This window comes from Syngnathus scovelli, chromosome 17 (assembly GCF_024217435.2).
Source record: "Syngnathus scovelli strain Florida chromosome 17, RoL_Ssco_1.2, whole genome shotgun sequence".
NCBI lineage: Eukaryota > Metazoa > Chordata > Actinopteri > Syngnathiformes > Syngnathidae > Syngnathus > Syngnathus scovelli.
This window is the reverse complement of record NC_090863.1, coordinates 13,309,864-13,330,674: the sequence shown is the minus strand read 5'-3', so window position 1 is coordinate 13,330,674 and position 20,811 is coordinate 13,309,864. Positions and strand designations below refer to the sequence as shown.

The following is a 20,811-nucleotide window of genomic DNA, read 5'->3' as shown; positions in this document are numbered from 1 at the left end:
CCAAACCACATTAGACCTTAGCACCAAACCACATTAGACCTTAGCACCAAACCACGTTAGACCTTAGCACCAAACCACGTTAGACCTTAGCACCAAACCACATTAGACCTTAGCACCAAACCACATTAGACCTTAGCACCAAACCACATTAAACCTTAGCACCAAACCACATTAGACCTTAGCACCAAACCACATTAGACCTTAGCACCAAACCACATTAGACCTTAGCACCTAACCACATTAGCCACTAGCACCTAGCTTCTAGCACCTAACCTCTAGCCTCTAGCACCTAGCTTCTAGCACCTAACCTCTAGCCTCTAGCACCTAGACCTTAGCACCTAGACCTTAGCACCTAGACCTTAGCACCTAGACCTTAGCACCTAGACCTTAGCACCTAGACCTTAGCACCTAGACCTTAGCCTCTAGCACCTAGCCTCTAGCACCTAGCCTCTAGCACCTAGCCTCTAGCACCTAGCCTCTAGCACCTAGCCTCTAGCACCTAGCCTAACGAACCAAAAATATGACATCACAAAAAACAGAGTATGACATCACAAATGCAAAACATCATCCCAAAAAAGACATCACATCACCCCACATGCTCTTTTAAAATAACTTGGCCAATGCGTTTGTCTATTTGATTTGCTGCAAATCCAAATTATACCTAAGGATGGTGACAAATCTTAATATTATACTTAATAGGACATATTAAAGACTCTTTTGAATAAGTTCATTAACTTAATTGTTAGTTAAATCATTTTAATTATGATTTTGTATAAATACCAGGTATAAACAGAAAATATACTACACAAAATGGGCAGTTTACTTGTTTGAAAAAGAGTGGGAAGTAAGACTTATTTCATTTATTTAAACGGAAAAAGTAAAACTTATTTATTTAATGGGAAAAATGGATATGGTGGAATTCCAAATTTCAAAAATGAATGAATGAAGTCATTTCAATTATGATTTTGGATAAATATTAAGTATGAACATAAACACGACTGCAAAAAATGGCCAGTTTACTTGTTTAAAAAGGACTAGGAAGAAAAGACTTATTTCATTTATTTAAATGGGAAGAAGAATTATTTAGTTTAATATATTTTTGTTCCCAGGCAAAATTGGATTTGCTGCAATTGCAAATTTCGACAAATTACGGTTCCAAATATTGACTTGAGACCTGATGGGACGTATTAATAGCTAATTTGATAGAAGTTGGTCATATGAGCAAGTGGAGTAACATGAGATCTATTCTCAATTACACAGCACACACAACTTTGGATCTTCTGAATGAATGAGTGAGTGGGTGAGTGAATGAATCTTATTTGTTCATTTAAATTATGACTGTATAAGTACTAGGTATAAACACACAAAATGGCCAGTTTACTTGTTTGAAATGGTGTGGGAAGAAGTAATCTATCCAATTTAAGACAAATGTAGTTACCTCTAACATTGTGTTACTTTATCTATTGTTGTCTGTGACTTCCAATGACTAAAAAGGAAGGAAGGACTCACCGGAGACGTCTTCGCCAACATCCAACCGTTGGACTTTTATCCTTCTTACAGTGGAAAACGTACAGCCGACCAACACCGTAGAACCTAAAGGAATGAAAGAAAACTTTAACATTTGGCCTCAAGCAACATTCGCAGATACAACACAATGTGACGTGCGGGCTTGGGGCTCGTTCGGGTTAAAGGTTGAGGGAGGGGCCCTCGTTTTAAACGACTTTTTTCAAAAGGAGTGGGAACAAGCAAGACTTAGTTAATTTATTTAATTGGAACATGTAAGACTATTTTTCTTCCCTGGCAAAATTGGATTTGCTGCAATTGCAAATTTCAAAAAAGTACGGTGCCAAATCTTGACTTGAGACCTGATAGGACGTATTAAACGCTTAGTTACATTGATAGGAGTTGGTAATAAAAGCGAGTGGACTAGCCGTGGTTGAAAGGATGAATGAATGTTGAAAGTAATTTAAATTATGACTTTGTTTAAATACTAGGTATTAACAGAACATCTACTGCGCAAAATGGGCAGAGTTTACTTGTTTGAGAAGGGGTGGCTTATTTAAGACTACGACTTATTTAATCTGTTTGTTCCCAGGCAAAACTGGATGTGATGCAATTCCAAAATTCACCACATGATGGTGCCAAATTTTGACTTGAGCCCTGATAGGACATATTAAACACTGGATTACTACTTTGGATCTTTTCTTATATTACTTTGCAACAACATACTCGGTAAGAGATTAGGCAGTATAATCACATATGTTAACTTAAGAGTGCCCACACTCAATTTACTTATGGTTATGTGTAACATTAATTACTGTTAGGCATCATTTGAGCAGTCTGATAATGTACCAAATCTTTGAATTGAAGAATTTGTGATTTAACAAATAGCTTATTATGTTCAGGGTAATCAGATTTGTATATAATTGTAATGGCCGTCTTTTGAAAACTATTCTGAATTACAACTTTGGATCTTTTCTCATATTACTTTGCAACAATATACACGGTGACAGATTAGGCAGTATAATCGCATATGTTAACTTGAGAGTGCCCACACTCAATTTACTTATGGTTATGTGTTAAATCAACTACTGTTAAACATGAAATAGGAGGTGTTTAACATAAATGGAGGAAGAAATGGGTACTCACCATTGTGGCGACTGGTCAATGATGCGAGCCTCCAACTGATTTGTATATTCATTCTTCTGACGGTGGAAAACGTACAGCCGACCAACACCGAGGAACCTAAAGGAATGAAAGAAAACTTTAACATTTGGCCTCAAGCAACATTCGCAGATACAACACAATGTGACGTGCGGGGTTAGGGCTCGTTAGGGTTAAAGGTTGAGGGAAGGGCCCTCGTTTTAAACTACTTTTTTCAAAAGGAGTGGAAACAAGCAAGACTTATTTCATTTATTTAATGGGAACATGTAAGACTATTTTTCTTCCCTGGCAAAATTGGATTTGCTGCAATTGCAAATTTCAAAAAAGTACGGTGCCAAATCTTGACTTGAGACCTGATAGGACGTATTAAACGCTTAGTTACATTGATAGGAGTTGAAAATAAGAGCGAGTGGAATGACGGTGGTTTAATGGATGAGTGAATGTTGAAAGTAATTTAAATTATGACTTTGTTTAAATACTAGGTATTAACAGAACATCTACTGCGCAAAATGGGCAGAGTTTACTTGTTTGAGAAGGAGTGGCTTATTTAAGACTAAGATTTATTTAATCTGTTTGTTCCCAGGCAAAATTGGACGTGATGCAACTCCAAATTTCACCACATGATGGTGCCAAATTTTGACTTCAGCCCTGATAGAACATATTAAACACTGGATTACTACTTTGGATCTTTTCTTATATTACTTTGCAACAACATACTCGGTAAGAGATTAGGCAGTATAATCACATATGTTAACTAGAGAGTGCCCACACTCAATTTACTTATGGTTATGTGTTACATGAAATACTGTTAGGCATCATTTGAGCAGTCTGACCAAATCTTTGAATAGAATTTGTGATTTAAGAAATTACTTGTTATGTTCAGGGTAATCAGATTTGTATATAATTCTAATGGTCGTCTTTTGAAAACTATTCTGAATTACAACTTTGGATCATTTCTTATATTACTTTGCAACAATATACTCAGTGACAGATTAGGCAGTATAATCACACATGTTAAATTGAGAGTGCCCACACACAATTTACTTATGGTGATGTGTTAAATCAATTACTGTTAGACATAAAATAGGAGGTGTTTAACATAAATGGAGGAAGAAAGGGCTACTCACCATTGTAGCGCCTGGTCAATGATGCGAGCCTCCAACTGATGTGTATATTCATTCTTCTTACAGTGGAAAACATACAGCCAACAAACACCATGTAACCTAAAGGAATGAAATTAAACATTAACATTTACCCTCAAGACATTCAAAGATACAAGGCAACGCGACTACGTTTCAGCTCGGGTTAGTTACACATAGCTATTACACAGTGAACGCTAGCTACATCGACAACTTTAGTCAAACTACACAAAAGTAAATCTCTTTAACCACAATGAGTTGTATTTACCGTGTACGCTCTAGACGGCCCAGTTTCAAGCAGAAAATAAAGATATTTCTGTTGATAATCGTCGTGTTACTATCCGCTGTCTCGCTTACGGCCATTTCGCGCCCACGGATTTGAATCTTGGCGGGATTTTGCCTACTGACGTCATTTCCACGGCACATGACTTCGACGTAATACCCGCTTATCTAAAACGGCAAAGTTAAAAGTAGAGTTAAATATAGTTTTATGTTTTAATCAACGCAATAATTTACAACCGTTGACCAGGGAGAATTTTCGAAATTCGGCGTCTGTGGCTGGCAGCAGACGCCGAGCTCGACGACCCCACCCTCGGCACACTCACTCGCTTTTCGGGGCTACAAAAGTACTTCTTTTTAAAAACAATGAGTTGTATTTACCGTGTACGCTCTAGATGGTCCAGTTGCAAGCAGAAAATAAAGATATTTCTGTTGTTAATCGTCGTGCTTGTATCCGCTGTCTCGCTCGCGACCGTTTCAGCTAGGTTTAGCTATGCACAGTGAACGCTAGCTACATCGACAACTTTAGTCAAACTACACAAAAGTAAGTCTTTTTAAACACAATGAGTTGTATTTACCGTGTACGCTCTAGACGGTCCAGTTGCAAGCAGAAAATAAAAACATTTCTCTTGTTAGTCGTCGTGTTACTATCCACTCGTTCGCTACCATTGTTGAAAGCCCCGCCCACAGATTTGAATTTCCCGCCTATTGACGTCATTTCCGCGGCACATGACTGCGACGTAATACCCGCTTATCTAAAACGGCAAAGTTAAAAGTAGAGTTAAATATAGTTTTTCTTTTTAAATCAACGCAATCATTTATAACCGTTGACCAGGAAGAATCGTCGAAATTCGGCGTTTGTGGCTGGCAGCAGACGCCGAGTTCGAGGGTTAGGGTTCCGCCCACTAACGTCATGTCCGCGTCACGTGACTGCGACGTGGCCGACGTCATATAGCGACCGCTGTGTTGTTTAGTAGACTTTAAGTGATTGTGCGTTGACTTATAGTCGCACTGGTTAGTATGTCCACCTCTTACGCATGATGTTGCGGGTTCGACGCCCGTCTCAGCGCTTTTTCTTTTCTCCCTTGCCCGTATGTATATACCTTAATATTATTTTTGTTATCTAGTTTAGGCTATCTTATCTCAGGGTTTATTCAGACCAGAAAAGTCTTTTAGTCCGCTTGTTTGATCCGGAACTAAAGCGGAATTCATTGTTTTCAGACTGTACATTTTGCAAGTGAAGTATTTATACACACCCACACTTGTGACGTTCTGTGTTCCCATTGGACAGGAATGACCGGGGCGATGCAGGCCTGTCAAGTTGCATTCCAAAAACAGACATGAAAAGAACCATAAGTGAGAGTGTGCGTGCGTGCGTGCGAGATGAGCTACATTGTTGGCACAAATTGCCTGGGCCAGGCAGGCATGCACTCACTCCGCTGGGCATCTCCGCCTCACAGTGATCGATGTAATCCTCACCCGTAATGAGTTCTCTCTGCTTGGGAACGAGTGGGAGTCCAGCGGGTTGGGTGTTTTTTAGGCAGACGTGTGAGGCATGGGAGGTCACTCAGCAGTGCTGGTGAGGTTCTCGATTTTTCGGCTCGCTGGGACTTGGTGGAATGGCGGGAGGACTGCTGTCGTTCAACTTTGAGGACCGCAATGTCGCTTTTTGCCCTCTGGGTGGCGGTGTTTCACACTTTGGCACGAGTAAGTGAATCCATCGTGAAAAATGGCATTGAGGTTGTCACCTAGCTTAGTGTTGATACTGTCATGATGAAATTTACTATTTATACTGTACAATGTTCAAGCATTAAAATAATAGAGAGGAGCCAGATGAGGTGGCTCGGGCATCTTATCAGGATGCCTCCTGGACGCCTCCCTGGGGAGGTGTTCCGGGCATGTCCCACCGGTAGGAGACCCCGGGGACGACCCAGGACGCGCTGGAGAGACGATGTCGCTCAGCTGACCTGGGAACGCCTTGGGATCCCCCGGGATGAGCTGGATGAAGTGGCTGGGGAGAGGGAAGTCTGGGAGTCCCTCCTGAAGCTGCTGCCCCCGCGACCCGACCCCGGATAAGCGGAAGAGGATGGATGGATGGATGGATGGATGGATGGATGGATGGATGGATGGATGGATGGATGGATGGATGGATGGATGGATGGATGGATGGATGGATGGATGGATGGATGGATGGATGGATGGATGGATGGATGGTGTAAGTCAAATAACTGGGAGGTAGAGGTTCACAGATCTCCTCAGGCCATTCCCATAAAGATGTACAGCGAAAGGCAGGGTGGATTTGAACATTGAGTGTGGTGAATACCCAAAGATATAAAGTGCATGAAACAAAATGTGGAAAAACAGAGGTAAGAAAAACAGGGAGGCACATATATATATATATATATATATATATATACGTTTACATTCAAGGTCTCACTAGAGCATAAGGGCTACGGAACTAACATAATTTAAAAGTGCTTCATAATGAGTACGGCATAAACACACCTGACAAGGAGTCATTCAACTGACATGAATCATAGGCCATCATGGAAGGAATTGAAAAATAATAAACCATTTTCTATACTCCTTATCATGTTCAGGGTTGCGCGGAGCCTGATCCATCCGACTCCTTAAAGGAAGACAACACGTAGTATACACATTCGCACGCATTATCACTGAGCAGGAATTGACATTTTCAAAATAACAGAATTCATAAATATTTGGCGCTTACAGTGTATCAACTACCAAATAAGACCTACTCAAACAATTGGTATAAAACTTGTCAGGCTACCTGAATACCTCTTTTTGCTTATAGCTGGTTCCATGAAACAAGTATGTGATTTTTGGGAGGTCTGCAAAATTGCTCTTTTTGAACTTTTATAAAGACAGTGTTTGAATGTGATTACAAAAAAAAAGCAGCAGCAGGTAAAGTTGATGCTTGTGGGAGGAAGAAAGGAATTACAGAAGCAGACGCTACATTCTCAAAAGTGCGTCTTGTGTGAGTGTTGCAGCAGTTTGACAGAATCGGTGTGTCGGTGTCATGTGACAGTGTGGCACTCATCTTTGCTGCACAGTGTGTAACCGCAAATGCGAGGAGTCCAGCTCCACGTCCAATTCCAATCTGAGGACCATCCCATGGTCCACTTGACGGCAGTTCTTTCACGTGGCGGTAGAAAGAAAACAACGCAGGAGGCCACCAGGATGTGCCAAATGGAATGTGTGTAGAAGTAGTTGTCCTCCGTCTCTGCAAAAACGTACAAACTTATCCCGATGACAGCACAGAGTAGTCCGGGCAGAAAGTAGAAGACCCATCTCTGCCAGGACGGAGGGTAACACTGGCCACGCTTCACTCCTCGGTGCACCTGTCGACACACATTTTCACACGTTATCAAAGACAATTGAAGGGGTCGACGAATAACTTCAATTCATATCTCAAGGCACAACTCTTATCACTCATCTAGCTACCCGAGATTGCCTGTCGTGCTTCCCTTACCCAAACAGCCGCCGTGATGAGAATGGCGGTGAGGATGGGACCCAGCAGGTTCCACAGACCTCTGCGGTCCAGCTGCAGTGACATGGCAATCAGCAGAGTCCCAAAAAGAAACAGAGTCTACGTACACATAAAGAGAGGGCACATCGTGTCAAAATGGCCAAAGACTGTATGACAGCAGAGGTTGCCTTGTCTTACATATTTGACTGTATTCCTGAAACGAGCCATGCACAAAAATGTGACCCATATGGAACAAACAGAGCCCAGGAAGTCACAGTACTGGAGGGTGTTGTAACTCATTATGCACAAGGCGGCTATACCGGGCTGGTCACAGGCATGGTAGAACTGCAACACGCACACACACACACACACACACAGTTAATAAAATCCTAGAATTGCACCAGAACTTGGATCAACTGTCGTACCGTCGAGAAGAACATAGTGAAGAGGTAAACAGATGCCTCCGTGATGTAGAAGCGTTTGACGGCCAACACGATTGCTGGCAGGAAGCTGAGGTTACTGAGCGTGAGCAGCAGAGTGGCTGCCACTTGGCGGGTCAACGACAGAGCTTCGGAGTCGTCGGTGCAGCCCCAACCCCTCCAACCTAAACACACAAACAAATGATGGCGGAACAATTTTGATAGGTCATTTTAGAAAGATGACTAACGTAGTAGCATTTTTTTTCCTTAAAACTGAACGCAACGAACGGTCATTGAAATCACCTGCCAGTCTTACTCACAAACAAATGATGGCGGAACAATTTTGATAGGTCATTTTAGAAAGATGACTAACGTAGTAGCATGTTTTTTCCCTTAAAACTGAGCGCAACGAATGGTCATTGAAATCACGTACCAGTCTTACACACACAGGCCGCATACAAGTAGTTGGAAGACCTGAAGAGTCGACATTCCCCAAACGTGCCACAGTCCTCCACGCAGCCAGTGACAAAAACCTCCGGGTTCACGGACACAACAGACACATTGCCACAGTCACTGTTGCAGACACACAAACCAGATGTTCATTTCAAAAAAGTATTGTGAAAGATCTGGAACATATGTCTGACTGAACAGTTGTCACGAGTGGACATTTGCGAAAGGTCTTCCCATGCTCCACGTTGGAGGATTAAGCACAGTTTTGGAAACCAAAAACTTAATTAAGCGAGACCAGCAATAAGGAAGGAATTCAATTTTCAAGTCATGTTATTTAAAAAAAGACACAAGTGCTGATGGATTGATTACCTGTCGCACACGAGTTGAAGAGTGAGGTACCATGTTGCTAACAGAGGAAAAGGCAGCCGGATGACAGATTTGGGAAAACCGGTGCTCACATTCATTCCGTAACCTTCAGAAACACAAATTAAGAGTATTACTGTCAATAAAAACAAAATGGCAAGAACGCTAGAACGTGGGTGGTACCTGTGCGGCATCGTAGCGAGTTGTTGAGTTGAAGGACTGGTGATTCGGGAGTGAAGCAGGCCACCACGGTGCTGCCGTTCCCCAGTGTTACATTCGTCTTGACAAACAAAGCAAAGTAAGACTCCACTCCGAGACAAACAGTATCCTGCAATCCATTCGTACTCACAGTGTTGAGTGTGAGCTGCAGGTTGAGTGTCCCGCCGGTGGCATGCGCAGGCAGAGGGTATGTAAGCAATGTGGGCTGCGTCGCTCTGACGCTGACGTTGGGTCCACCCACCGGAGAGAATCGGAGTGAGAAAATATCCGTCTCTTCGTAGAGCACCGGAATGTTCCATACACACGCAGAAGGCAACAGAAGGAGCGATCCCATCTGACTGCCGAAGAGAACACTCTCTAAAGCCGCGGAGCTGTTGCTCGCCGATGAGGAGTTGCTGTTGATATCGAGACCTGGAAGACCTGCTGCAAGACCTACGCTTTCTGGCTTGCACTCCGCTGAAACACAGCAAGAAACAAAATAAAAATAAAATCCTTATCTAAATAATCGGGATTGATTTTTCTAATCACGAAGCTCATGAACTCAAATGTGAGTTTACAATTCGAAATCACTATCAAATGATTCAACTGTACTTCACCACATGGCATTTGGTGTTTGTTTACATTACCTGGGTAGCTTGATTGAATGTTGAAAGTCACTGTTTGGTTGACTTGAATACTCTCCACGACAACACGTAACCAGGTGTCCCAAGGTGGGTTATTGAGAAACACCGAACACCTACGCCCAGCGCATTTCACTCTTGCCGCATCATATAGTAGAGAGTTTGAGCCGATGCTGAGGGCCAGAGTGCAATTTACCGTTTCCTCTGCTGAGGAACAATTGTCCACAATCATGGAAACGGACGAAGAAAACTGCGGGACATACAACCTAAACCACACAAACAAACAAACATCAAATTGATAGAAATCTTGAGATAAAAGGCAACATCATCACACGGTGACTTCCTACTTTAGGCGGGTGGGTTTATTCGGGGCGGCCGTCTGTCTGAGCGTACTTCCCGTCTGTATAACGGGTGTGTCAACTGCCCTCCTGATGGACAGCTGAGGCTCTAAGAAGTAGGAACACGATGGCAAGCCCTGAAAAACCAAAAGAAAGTGGGTATCCATGCAATATATACCAGCTTACTTTAGGACTGAGAGGAGACAGACAAGTGTGGTGAATTGACATAACGCTGACCAGCCAGTCAATCAACTTAGTACTTCTGGATTAGAAAAATAAAACAACAACAACAAAAAAACAACTCTTACATAGCTCAATGCGTTTAACAAAACAATAGCCATCAGTATGATGAAGTGTTGCACAATACAAAAACGTTATTATTAAAATACCAATGTGGCTAAAGACCAAGTAGCAAGTTGCACAATATAAAAAGGTTATTACTAAAGTACCAATGTGGCTAAAGACAAAGTAGCATGTGGAGACCTTCTGTTCAATGCGCCCATCATCTTCAGGCAAGTGGCTGACAATAAACCAGTCCCCGGGTGTAGGATCAGAGAGGTTAAAGCTTGCTGAGCTAAGCGAAGTCACGGGGACAATGAAGGAGCGAGAGGCGTTCCACAGTGTCACATCTGGAAACTCGGTGCCAATAGGGTTTATTACTGGAGGTGCACCCTGCCGAATATAGCTAGAAAAAAAAGTGACAAGTGTAAATGCAGCAGGTAGTGTGAGAAGGGAAAGAAGAATACAGAATATATATTTACATGGTGACATTGTTCTCTCTGCAGTGAAAGCCGTGGCCCTTGGTTACTGTTAGGAACCAGCAGGCTATGGCGGTGTCCTCTGGTATGTGAAACCTTTGCAACCGTACGCTGCCATACGAGCCATACATGGACAACTTCTGAGCTGGTTTGGACGAAAGCTCTGATACGAATGTCACCTCATCTGCGACATGTGGAAAAACAACCATTTATATCAACATATATTGTAGGTAATGAATGCATGGTTACATTTTGTAACAGTGGGGTAATTCTTGTATTCGGAAACATACCCGTAACATTACTGTACAATTGCAATGATCATGTGATTGAACTTTTTAAAAACGGGCAAAATACTCATAGAAATAGACATGAAATACCCTCAGCCTCGAATTGTGATGATTTTCAATTTAAACTCATTCAGCGTTCTTGTATGACAGTTGTGCACTTGTCCTATGCAGCTTAGCCAAGCGGCTAACGCGTCGACGTTGCCCTTGATTGATTGATTTATTTCATACTTACCATTTCCAAATGTCGCCTTTGTAAGGACGAAGAAGAGGATAAAATAAAATGCCATGTTTCCCGTCTGATACATTACATCGTCGATTGGGAAACGCTCTTTCCTGTGCTCCACTTCCTGGTTCAGAATGTCAATACGTGACGTCATACGGTGTGGAAACGTCACACGTTAATACCTGTATCCTCTCTTTTGCACAAATGAAAAAAACTTAAAGGAAAAAAAGTCATCGGAGTGTTTGGGGCATTCAAGAAATAAGACAAATATCTTTGATAGTAGTATATTTAACATTAAGAAAGCAACCTCAAGATGAAAATAGGCACCTGCATATAGTAGGTAGTACATTCGGATTATACTGTATAGCCAAAAACAAAAGCATATTGAAATGCGATGATAGGCAGTCTAATCAATTTTTCTACAAATTTAAACTTCATGATAGAATAAATCAAATATTGTAATCTGCAATATTTGCGAAGATCATAAAACAACTTACTGCAATAAAACCTGAATGCATTTACTATTTAAATGTACTTACTGCACTAATACACGTTGCACTTTTCATTAGGAAAAATAGTGTCTCACGTTATGGATATGTATTTTGCGTTGCGCTAATTGCAGATCACAAAAACATCACGTCATCTTGTGACTCTATCCAGCACCATTGAGCATCATACCCAAACAAAAGTGCAGCCATCTTTTCATCCGCTTCTCTTATGCTGTTGTGGCTTTGTTGCTTTGTCTCTTGCAACCTTTCATCCACTTCTTTATTAGGGCCAGCGCCCACTTTTAGTTCCTGCAGAGAGCGAGCTTCCGAGTCCTGGGGTTCTGACTCTTGGAAGTCGTTCTCAACCAAACAGTTTGTGGATGGGCTGAACTCTTGGCTTGACATTTCAACACAGCTATTTTGATGTGAATGCTCACTGTCATTGCGCGGTGAATGACCTGATGATTCTTGAGTAAAGGTATCAGGCAAATTCTCAGGGTATGTCAAATGTATTTTCTCCATTGTCTCCCTCCTAACACTGCACCTGCATGGAGTTAGTGAGCGTGCACCCTCCTCAACTGTCACCGAGCTGCTTAGACTTCCTGTCAGGCTGCTGTCACGACCAGCCAAGGTACTCCACTCCATCATGAGCCAACGCATAGACTCGATGCCCTCGTGCACAGCAACCAGCTGGCGTAGAATCCTCACATCCGCAGAGCGCATCCACTTCTGAATAGACAGTAAAGACGAGTGGAATGACTGTACTGACTTTGTGCACTTAAACTGATTGACTCTTTTGGAAGTGTATTTTTTTTCTCCACTTCTGAATAGACAGTAAAGACGTGTAGAATGACTGTACTGAGTTTGTGCACTTAAACTGATTGACTCTTTTGGAAGTGTACTTTTCCAAAATGTTCCAGCACCATGAAAAGGTATTTGTTGTTATTCAATGAGGCATAGTATGAACATGAAGAAAATCCCCCTTACCATCTCTTGCTTAAGGTTGCTCAGTTTGGTGGCAAAAGAATCACTGAGTATGCAGTTTTGATGCTCTGTCTCCACATCTTGTGAGTCGGCAGCATTCCTCATCCAAAGTATAAGAATTTCTGGTGTTTTCCGGCCAACTTTATTTTCCAGCTCCTTCAAATCTGGAAAGTCTGTCATGTCGCACTGCTATTTATTTCTAGCTACTGCATTCATAAAAGATGGATTCGCGAAATGTACCAGAGTGATAGTGAACTCCTGAGCAACATCCTACACGCGCACACATACAAAACAGCACAATGAAAAGACTGGGAAAGAAAAACGAGTGACATCACCACCATGCATTGACGCCGCAGAGGTTGCTGGTTTGTTCTCTGGGTGCGAGCCAAACAATGGCGGGAGTTTCATCCCACAGGTCACATTCGGAAGCTTCATGACTCCATTCCACTCATCTATGGAGAAGATCATGTGACCACAAACCGGCTCCAACTGTCAACAGTATGACATACAGTTAAGGACACATCGTAGTTATGTGGAGCATGTTGAATACACAGAGTGAAGCGTATTTTTGCGTATTTGAGATGTTAGCACAGGGCTCGGCAAAGTTTGGCTTGCAGTCCAACCCGTTCTGTTCTTTAATCTGATTTAGTGAGCAGTTAGATAGATAATGAGAGTTGGTGCATTTCAGAAAAATTGTATAATAAATGCTGTTTTTCAAATGAGTGAAAGTATGATATGATCATAAATGATTGTTTTGTGAGGGCTAAATAAAAATATATTTTTTAAAACATTACATAAAATACAAAATGATACTTAAAAATAAACTAAGTGTAAAATGGAGATCAAATAGACATTTTGTTAAGCCTCAAGAAATATTGTAATCGAGTACGCCAGCAGAGGGAGACATATGTCTTCATAATACATTAATATTCCATTCACGAGCTGTCTGCAACAAAATTTCAGGACACAGCAGAGTCTCTGTGAAAGAAGACATCTGCGGAGCCTGCCACTTGATGACCTTTGGTCGTAACAACATACAACTCTGACGTGATTGCCATCTAAAAAAAGCGACCTGCCAACCAGTGGAGGGAAAATAAAAGACCTGTAGGGGGCAGCGGTGATTCAACATTGACTATATGTATACACAGGTGTCAGATGGATTCTCCCGGGTTGAACGACCAGTCCTGATTTTTCACCGCTGGGATTCGATCCGTGAGGTCCAACAGATATCAGGTTGCACCGTTGTGGCAGTCCAACTCTGAGCAACCCTGAAAACTGAATGTCATTTTGCAGGAGAACTACATCTTTTTGGATCACCACAGCTGATTGCTATAAAGAGCTTCCACAAAACAATCAGAAAGCAAATTTGTTATACCCGACAGCATGCTGTAATTTCCTTGGAATGGAGATGGGAGAGGGGGAAGTAGACACATAAATTAACCGGGAGGAAGGCAATGACTGAGGTAACGTGAGAAAGTGGGTATACATAAAAAAAATGCAGCACACAGAGAGGATTATGGCTTTAGTGAGTCAGTGTCCCTAACTTCCAGTTTGAGGAAAATCATAAACCTGAGCAAACATTTCAAATGGGTTGAAAAAGGTGCAGGTTGTCAAAAGGCCTTCATTATGAGCATATAATATTTAACTCTGTCTGTCTGTGCTGTTACAAGTGATTTAGGGGGTAATCATAAAGAAGGTTGGCGCTTATTTGGGCAGCTGTTCCACCCTACTCCAGGTGGCAAAACCCCTGACGTGTGCAAATTGTGAAGAGAAGCATACAGGCAAAAAAAGCCATGGTGATAATTACCAGTAAGTAAAAATCGATTCATTGTTGTAACAAAGTCAACTGATAATAAATTCGAAACAAAATAATTGTAAATTCTTAACATTGATTGATTTACAGCCAATAAAGAGTGGGCTCAATATTTGGCAACCTTTAATTTGATTGATTCTACATTTAACACGATGTGTTAATTTTATTTATTTATTTATTTATTTTATTTTGTTGGAATGCTTTAATCCTATGAGTGTGGGGAAATACTGCCTTTGGCAATGAGGCCAGTTGGCCAGGAAATCTTCTAGCTTGACACGGTCTGCAGAAGTCCACCAGGAAAGGGAGAAAAATCTTGCCATCTTTACTGCATAATTACGTACACCCCCTCGTCCAAAAAAAAAAAAAAAAAAAAAAGAAAAAATCCTAATCCGCACTCCCCAAAGAAGAATAAACTTCCACATATGCCCAGATGTCAAACATTGACACATTTGCTTCACTGGCAGAATGTTTGAGAGCAGTACAGAAAAGTAATCAGCAATTGGAGAGAACAAGAAAAGATTCCTCACGAGTAAAGGAATGATGTCGCTCTGTGCATCTGTTTCCATTTAGGACCCTAAAGAGAGAAACGAATGGCGCTCACATGGATACAGCAAAGTCCATAAACATTCACTATCATGTTTACGCGACATAAAGCGACCAACCAGGAGCAAGAACTCAGTGTCTGAAAAGTAAAGTCCTCAAATATCGTTCAATGACAACAAACATTAGAATCCATCAAAGTGTGTTGGGCAGCGTTCAACAGCATCTAATCCAAATCTTCCTGCTGCACGTTGCTCCAACGGATGACAGCATTTGCGTAGCGCTTGATCGCACGCTTGATAGGAAAAGCCCAAAGGAGCGTGAGCCAGAGGTCACAGGGGGGCACCGGGGTTTAAGACCATTAACATTCCAGAATAAATAACCTCGGGGAGCATTATTGTTGAGACGTTTAGCAAGAGTGTTCTTACAGTGCTCGGGAGAATGACCAGTCATAGCTGTGGCAACTCCATGAACAAATAAAGAAACGTGTTGTCATTCTGATTGCTTTATATTTATGGGAGTTATGGCACAATATTTTACATTTACAGATTTTTGAATATGTTGATAGGATTTGCACATCATTTATTTAGAGTTCAGTGAACGGAGGTGTTCAGTTATTGTTTTGTTGAAAAATACCAATAATCAAACTTTCACTTTTCATGGTTGAGCAAACGACGCATTTTGTGACTCAGGGCCTTGTGATTATAATGCGAGTCAATTGTCAGTGTTGCTCTTATTGCAAAATAGTTTGAAACCTCCTCATTGTTTTGCAGTGCTTTTCTTCCACGTACACATGTGAAACGTTTCCAACAGCTAACTAATTCATCCACATGGAATGCAACACAATAGCCTTCTTCAGACTTTGCCAAATATTTGAGGTTCTCTCCCCCTCGCTTCCTCTGAGTGTCATGTCATTTGAGATAGAGATGCTGAGAAGACACAAACCAAACTGGAGCTTGGAGCACATCTTGGAGTTATCTAGATAAGAGCAGAGCCTATCAACCCCCCCAATCCCACCCGTTGGTGACGCACACATGCCATGATGGTGGAAGTCAACCGTGACGGAGGAGACGTATTCATGATAAGGTGAAATATTGCTTCGCTTGATTAGGTGATTTTTCTCCTAAGAGCTGGAGAAGGCTCCCTCGTAAGTGATCTTTCAGCGACCTATATTCATCGCTGGAAAGGTCACAGTAAGCGCCTGTCGAGTGACACGAGAAAGAAGGTGAACAACAATCAAAAGGTGTCTGGCGCTGGTCCAAAGGCAACATGGGGTCCAGCGAAACGGGATGGGGCTACCTTAGATTAGACGTAAATCACTCTTTTTGCTTTTCTGCCTTTTCTTCTATTTTTCTGCACTTTGTCATATTTCTCCCTCAGCCCTTTCTTTGGTTACGAGATAAAAACGCACCGATTCCTTTGGAGGGCGGCTTTCTCATCAACATCAACATCACCACATGCACACTCAACGGCCACAGCATCAGTGAACCCCCATTTATCAAGAAAATTATATTAAAAACACACACTATAATACACAGTGATAAATAAAAAATTATAATATCACTAGGAGAACTAATCACTGGCGGAGGTGGGAGTTTTTTCCTGAGGGGGCCATTGGGGGTGGCCACTGATATCTCGGGAGCAAATTCACCAACCCAAAAAAGTCTATTCTAACACAGATAGAGTTTCATGAACATGTTCTTTGCAGGAGAATGTGTGTGTGTGGGGGGGGGGGGGGGGGGGGGGGAGTCACGGGCAAATAGAATAATCTGTCTAGTCTGGCACCTTAGGGTTCCAATTATATTTCAAGGGAGTGCAGTGCCCTAGACCGCCCCCCCTAGCTCCATCACTGGAAAAAATAGCACATGTTGTCAACTACTGCACAATTTTGCCTCACTTGTAGTTGTCTCAGGGTTTTTTTTCTACAATATCCAACTTAAGGTCATGCTGTTATAGTGCCTATAACATCAGTGACAGCAAAGTGCTAAACAGCCCCCCTCACTCCAACCTTATCCAAAAATATGTGCCACAGGAAGATAACGAGGCAGACTGACAAGATGTCGCCACGCCGCAGTCAGCGAGCGACCCGCCGTGCCAGGTGAGCATATGGAGAATATCAGAGCTCCATGTTTGATGAAGTCAATGTTTGTGTTCAGTCAGCAGTATATTCTTCTTGGCCCTCTTCCCATGGGGCTCCTTTAAGCACATGTGGAGGTAATTTGTTCAAAATTCCTTAGCGGAGAAAGAGCGAGAGAGCGAGAGAGAGAGCGAGAGAGAGAGAGAGAGAGAGAGCGAGAGAGAGCGAGAGAGAGCGAGAGAGAGCGAGAGAGAGAGAGAGAGACGGAGAGAGAAATAAAAAGGGGAAAACTTTGTGGGTTGGAAGACATGTGGATGCGATGGGGGGGCTACATTTTTGGGAGGGTGATAGGGGGTTTTGGGTCTGCAGTTTTCCTTTTAACAGTAACATGAGAGTAGATTTGGGGCCATACGGGCGATTGACTGTAACAGTTACATTGACTATTAAAGAAAAATGGAAACATCCAAAACTACATTACTAAGGTCACCAAGTTTTTCAGCTCAGAAACATAAGTTACTAATTTGAATAAAATTAACTGTGCAATTAACTGAGGATGATGATGTTAATTCCTGCGATTGATCTAGGGTGTATTCTGCCTTTTGCCCAGTCACCTGGAATAGGCTCCAGCTCTTGTGATCACCTGTTGTGATTAGCATGTCTGCCTCACAGTCAGCACTCGCTTTTTGTTTGAACAAATTTGAGTGGAAGGAATCTTTTCCATGTGCTCGCATAGGTATTCCGACTTTCTGTTTGTTGTTGTTATTGTATAATGTATTGCAACAGATTGTGTGGCATCATGTAACACAATGACCATGTGGTGTAGTAAATATTAATAATAAAATGTTAAATAAAATAAATAAAATGATAAATATTAATAAAGCAAAAAATAGCAAAAAGAAAAAAAACAGGCAAATTTAAATGTCTGCAGAAAAAAAACATCCAACAATGTGTTGAAGGTTTTCGGAGTCATTCATGTGAGCGGTCGTTACATGACGACCACAAAGAGTTCTTCCATTTTTTTGTGCATTCCCAAGTCAATAAGTAAGGATCTGGGAAAAAAAAAGTTTAACTTGACACATTCAGGAAAAACAAAAAAAGCTTGTGGAATTTAGGAGGGATGTTATTCTGGGAGCATGCTGAGGGTAAACGTGTAACATAATATCATGTGTGCAAGAGCTGACTAAATTAAGAAAAAGCCCTGTGAAAATTAGATTCTAATATTTATGTGGCCTAGATTTGAGCATGTCTCACATTTCTTCACTGGGTAATCAGATTTGAGGCCCTGACTTCTCTGGAAGTCTCTCACCCTCTGAGGTCTAAAGATGAACTGATGTAAAAACGAAGAGACACTGAAGAGCTTAAAAAAACAACAACAACAACTTTGCATACAAAGGGCCATCAACATTCTCACGATGTTTGCAATGGTGCAATTAAGAACAGGAAGCTGATAAGAACCATAAACCATCAACAAACCACCAATAGCAATTCGAACTCTAAACACTGTGAGCCCAAATTTGCTTTGAGATGGAAGAGAGATGGCCTCCCACATCATGTTTACATTCCACTGACACAAAGGAGGATGAGGAGGAGGAAAGATAGAGAAGAAGATGGAGAGAATGAATGCTTTTGGGCTGATGAAGCGACCGCATTGTAACTTTTATGGATGCATTTTTTGTATATTTACCAGTTAAGAAAATTGTTCTCATCTAATGAGAGCTGATACACAAGTTTGTTCAGAACCGAAATACACGACCCAGTTTTAATGGGAACATATCCACAGTTAATGTGTTTATGAATGTACCTAAGTTGTCACTCAAATGAATTGAAATGATTGCAAACTATTATAAAATTGATTGAAATTGTAGAAGATAAAATTTTTGCTTGTTTTTTTTGCAATTCCTTTTACTTGTTTGATTGCTTTTTGTTTGCTGTTTTTGATTTGTAGTTGTTTTAATCAGTTTTAATCAAAAAATTTTTGCAATCTTTTATTCTTGTTTGTTTGTTTGTTTGTTTGTTTGTTTGTTTGTTTGTTTGTTTGTTTGTTTGTTTGTTTGTTTGCTATATATATGCGTTTTAGGGCCAGTGTACTAAACAGGCCCAGGTTTTTCTCGAACGTCTGAGTAAATTGAGATCAAATCAAAAATTCAGTACAGTACATGCAAATTTCTGTACATCGTGTGCCATGAGATTTCCGTTTTTCTATTCTTGTCACGTCTCGTCCCCGGTTGTTTGGTTATGTGCATATTGTCATAGTTTCTGTCCGTGTGCGTGTGTGCGCGTGTGCTGGTCCAAGCTGCACTTGGTCGCCCTGCTCCATCCGATCCGTGACAATTCTAAAATGTTTGCCTTAGCTCAGTTCAGGTTGGCAAACACTGCCTCATTACATGCTACAAACAGCCCTCAGTGCAATATAGTGCTGCGCTCAAGTTGCAAATCCTGCAGCATGATGGATTAAAAAGAACCTCGAGAAAGCGGCAGAGCTTGGCGCGGCGGCTTAAGAGTAAAGCTCTCAATGGGTGCCAGCCATCATCGTAGTACTTTGTGAAGGAGCAAAACAAGCCCGGTGGAGCTGTAATGAGGTCACTTACCAGTAAAGTCATCGGGTGGGCGCGTCCCACTTCCACTCAGCATCCATCCGTCAGGGAGAAAACAAATGGCCTCATGATGTCGGCCAATAATGTCACGTGATATGAACCCTGTGAGTGGCTTCAAGTCGACTCCAAGAGCAGATAACCCAAACCTTCAGAAAAAAAAAGTTCTTTTATCAATCCAAAGTGACTTCCAGACACAATTTGATCATTTTCAACATGTCGAACGTAAGCCCTCGGTTCTGGAAAAACAATCAAGTGCAATGAGTTTGTTTGGTGACAAAATCAAAAAGTTTAGTCATCTAAAAGCTTGTGGTGCTCACAACGCATTTTTGTGTGTATGCGTGAGTGTAAAAAAGTTCATGAGAGGGCTGTGTAGCTTTTAAACTGGTGGGAACACAACAACAGTTTTCCCCTCCAACCACATGAAAAAGCATCCTGTTAAGTTCAAGAAAGCCTTTTTGCATTGCCAAAAGAAAATCGGGCCCAGCTGAATATATGCAAAAGCGTAAGATTGCACGCATCATCAACTGGTTAAAATACTCAGCGCATGCAGTCACGTTTACTGTTACTTGCGTCTGGAGTATCTTTATGGAAATCTTGCTCCAGTGATGGCTAAATGGTCAGAGGTGGTTCACAAGCATGTCAGGCTGTGGCCATTCATAGAGAATACAACACGCGCGCGCGCGCGCGCGCGCACACACTGTTTGTAGTCTTGCCCTTACCGTAGTCCTCTTTATTTTCCTTCAGTTTAGGCACCTTTCCTTTAATTTTGGTCCAATGCTATCACAGCAGCTCCATCATATGTTTGAGCTACTAACTTTTCACACAGCTGTATTTCTCCAACACTCCCAAGACATAGGTAGCTACAGCAGGGGCTCGTCTATCATTACTCACGTCATTAAAACTGCAAAATAACACATCTGTGCTTTGTGGCATCAGTTGTGTCCACTTCTTCAGCAAAACAAATTGGGAAGCATTAGTCACCCGTTGGCTCACGTACGCCGCCCTTCAGTCCGGCAGAGGGCCCAGGTGTGTCCCATCAGGCTCGTTAAGGAGCGCTCTTAAGTTA

The 20,811-nt window shown here is 41.8% G+C and overlaps 2 protein-coding genes and 2 long non-coding RNA genes across 12 annotated transcripts; 1 reads left to right on the top strand and 3 right to left on the bottom strand.

The window, feature by feature from the left end:
• Nucleotides 1-115: 115 nt before the first annotated feature.
• LOC125985428 (uncharacterized) lies at nucleotides 116-4,401 on the bottom strand. 2 transcript variants are annotated; one of them, XR_007487311.2, is made up of 4 exons: nucleotides 4,072-4,401; nucleotides 3,792-3,887; nucleotides 2,650-2,745; nucleotides 116-1,593 (listed from the first exon to the last, which is right to left on the bottom strand). It is a non-coding gene; the product is annotated as an uncharacterized lncRNA (long non-coding RNA). The 2 variants fall into 2 exon arrangements; XR_007487310.2 differs by lacking the exon at nucleotides 4,072-4,401 and having other exon boundaries at nucleotides 3,792-3,975.
• A 607-nt stretch (nucleotides 4,402-5,008) lies between these two features.
• Nucleotides 5,009-7,319, top strand: LOC137839631 (uncharacterized). Its single transcript, XR_011085656.1, has 2 exons — nucleotides 5,009-5,173; nucleotides 5,374-7,319. It is a non-coding gene; the product is annotated as an uncharacterized lncRNA (long non-coding RNA).
• Nucleotides 6,466-11,419, bottom strand: LOC125985422 (transmembrane protein 8B). The gene is made up of 13 exons (XM_049748253.1): nucleotides 11,259-11,419; nucleotides 10,743-10,923; nucleotides 10,465-10,666; nucleotides 9,991-10,118; nucleotides 9,650-9,909; nucleotides 9,154-9,479; nucleotides 8,988-9,084; nucleotides 8,811-8,913; nucleotides 8,425-8,564; nucleotides 7,998-8,176; nucleotides 7,771-7,917; nucleotides 7,576-7,692; nucleotides 6,466-7,444 (listed from the first exon to the last, which is right to left on the bottom strand). Exons 1-13 carry the CDS (start codon nucleotides 11,401-11,403, stop codon nucleotides 7,121-7,123), a joined length of 2,349 nt encoding a protein of 782 aa, XP_049604210.1. The 5' UTR covers nucleotides 11,404-11,419; the 3' UTR covers nucleotides 6,466-7,120.
• A 100-nt stretch (nucleotides 11,420-11,519) lies between these two features.
• Nucleotides 11,520-20,713, bottom strand: LOC125985427 (leucine rich adaptor protein 1-like). 8 transcript variants are annotated; one of them, XM_049748262.2, is made up of 5 exons: nucleotides 20,561-20,713; nucleotides 19,740-19,891; nucleotides 13,060-13,173; nucleotides 12,725-12,894; nucleotides 11,520-12,466 (listed from the first exon to the last, which is right to left on the bottom strand). In XM_049748262.2, exons 2-5 carry the CDS (start codon nucleotides 19,780-19,782, stop codon nucleotides 11,873-11,875), a joined length of 921 nt encoding a protein of 306 aa, XP_049604219.1. In that variant the 5' UTR covers nucleotides 19,783-19,891; nucleotides 20,561-20,713; the 3' UTR covers nucleotides 11,520-11,872. The 8 variants fall into 8 exon arrangements, with proteins under 8 accessions (XP_049604219.1, XP_049604218.1, XP_049604220.1 ...); XM_049748261.2 differs by having other exon boundaries at nucleotides 20,465-20,708; XM_049748263.2 differs by lacking the exon at nucleotides 20,561-20,713 and adding an exon at nucleotides 20,312-20,330.
• Between the last annotated feature and the right edge of the window lie 98 nt (nucleotides 20,714-20,811).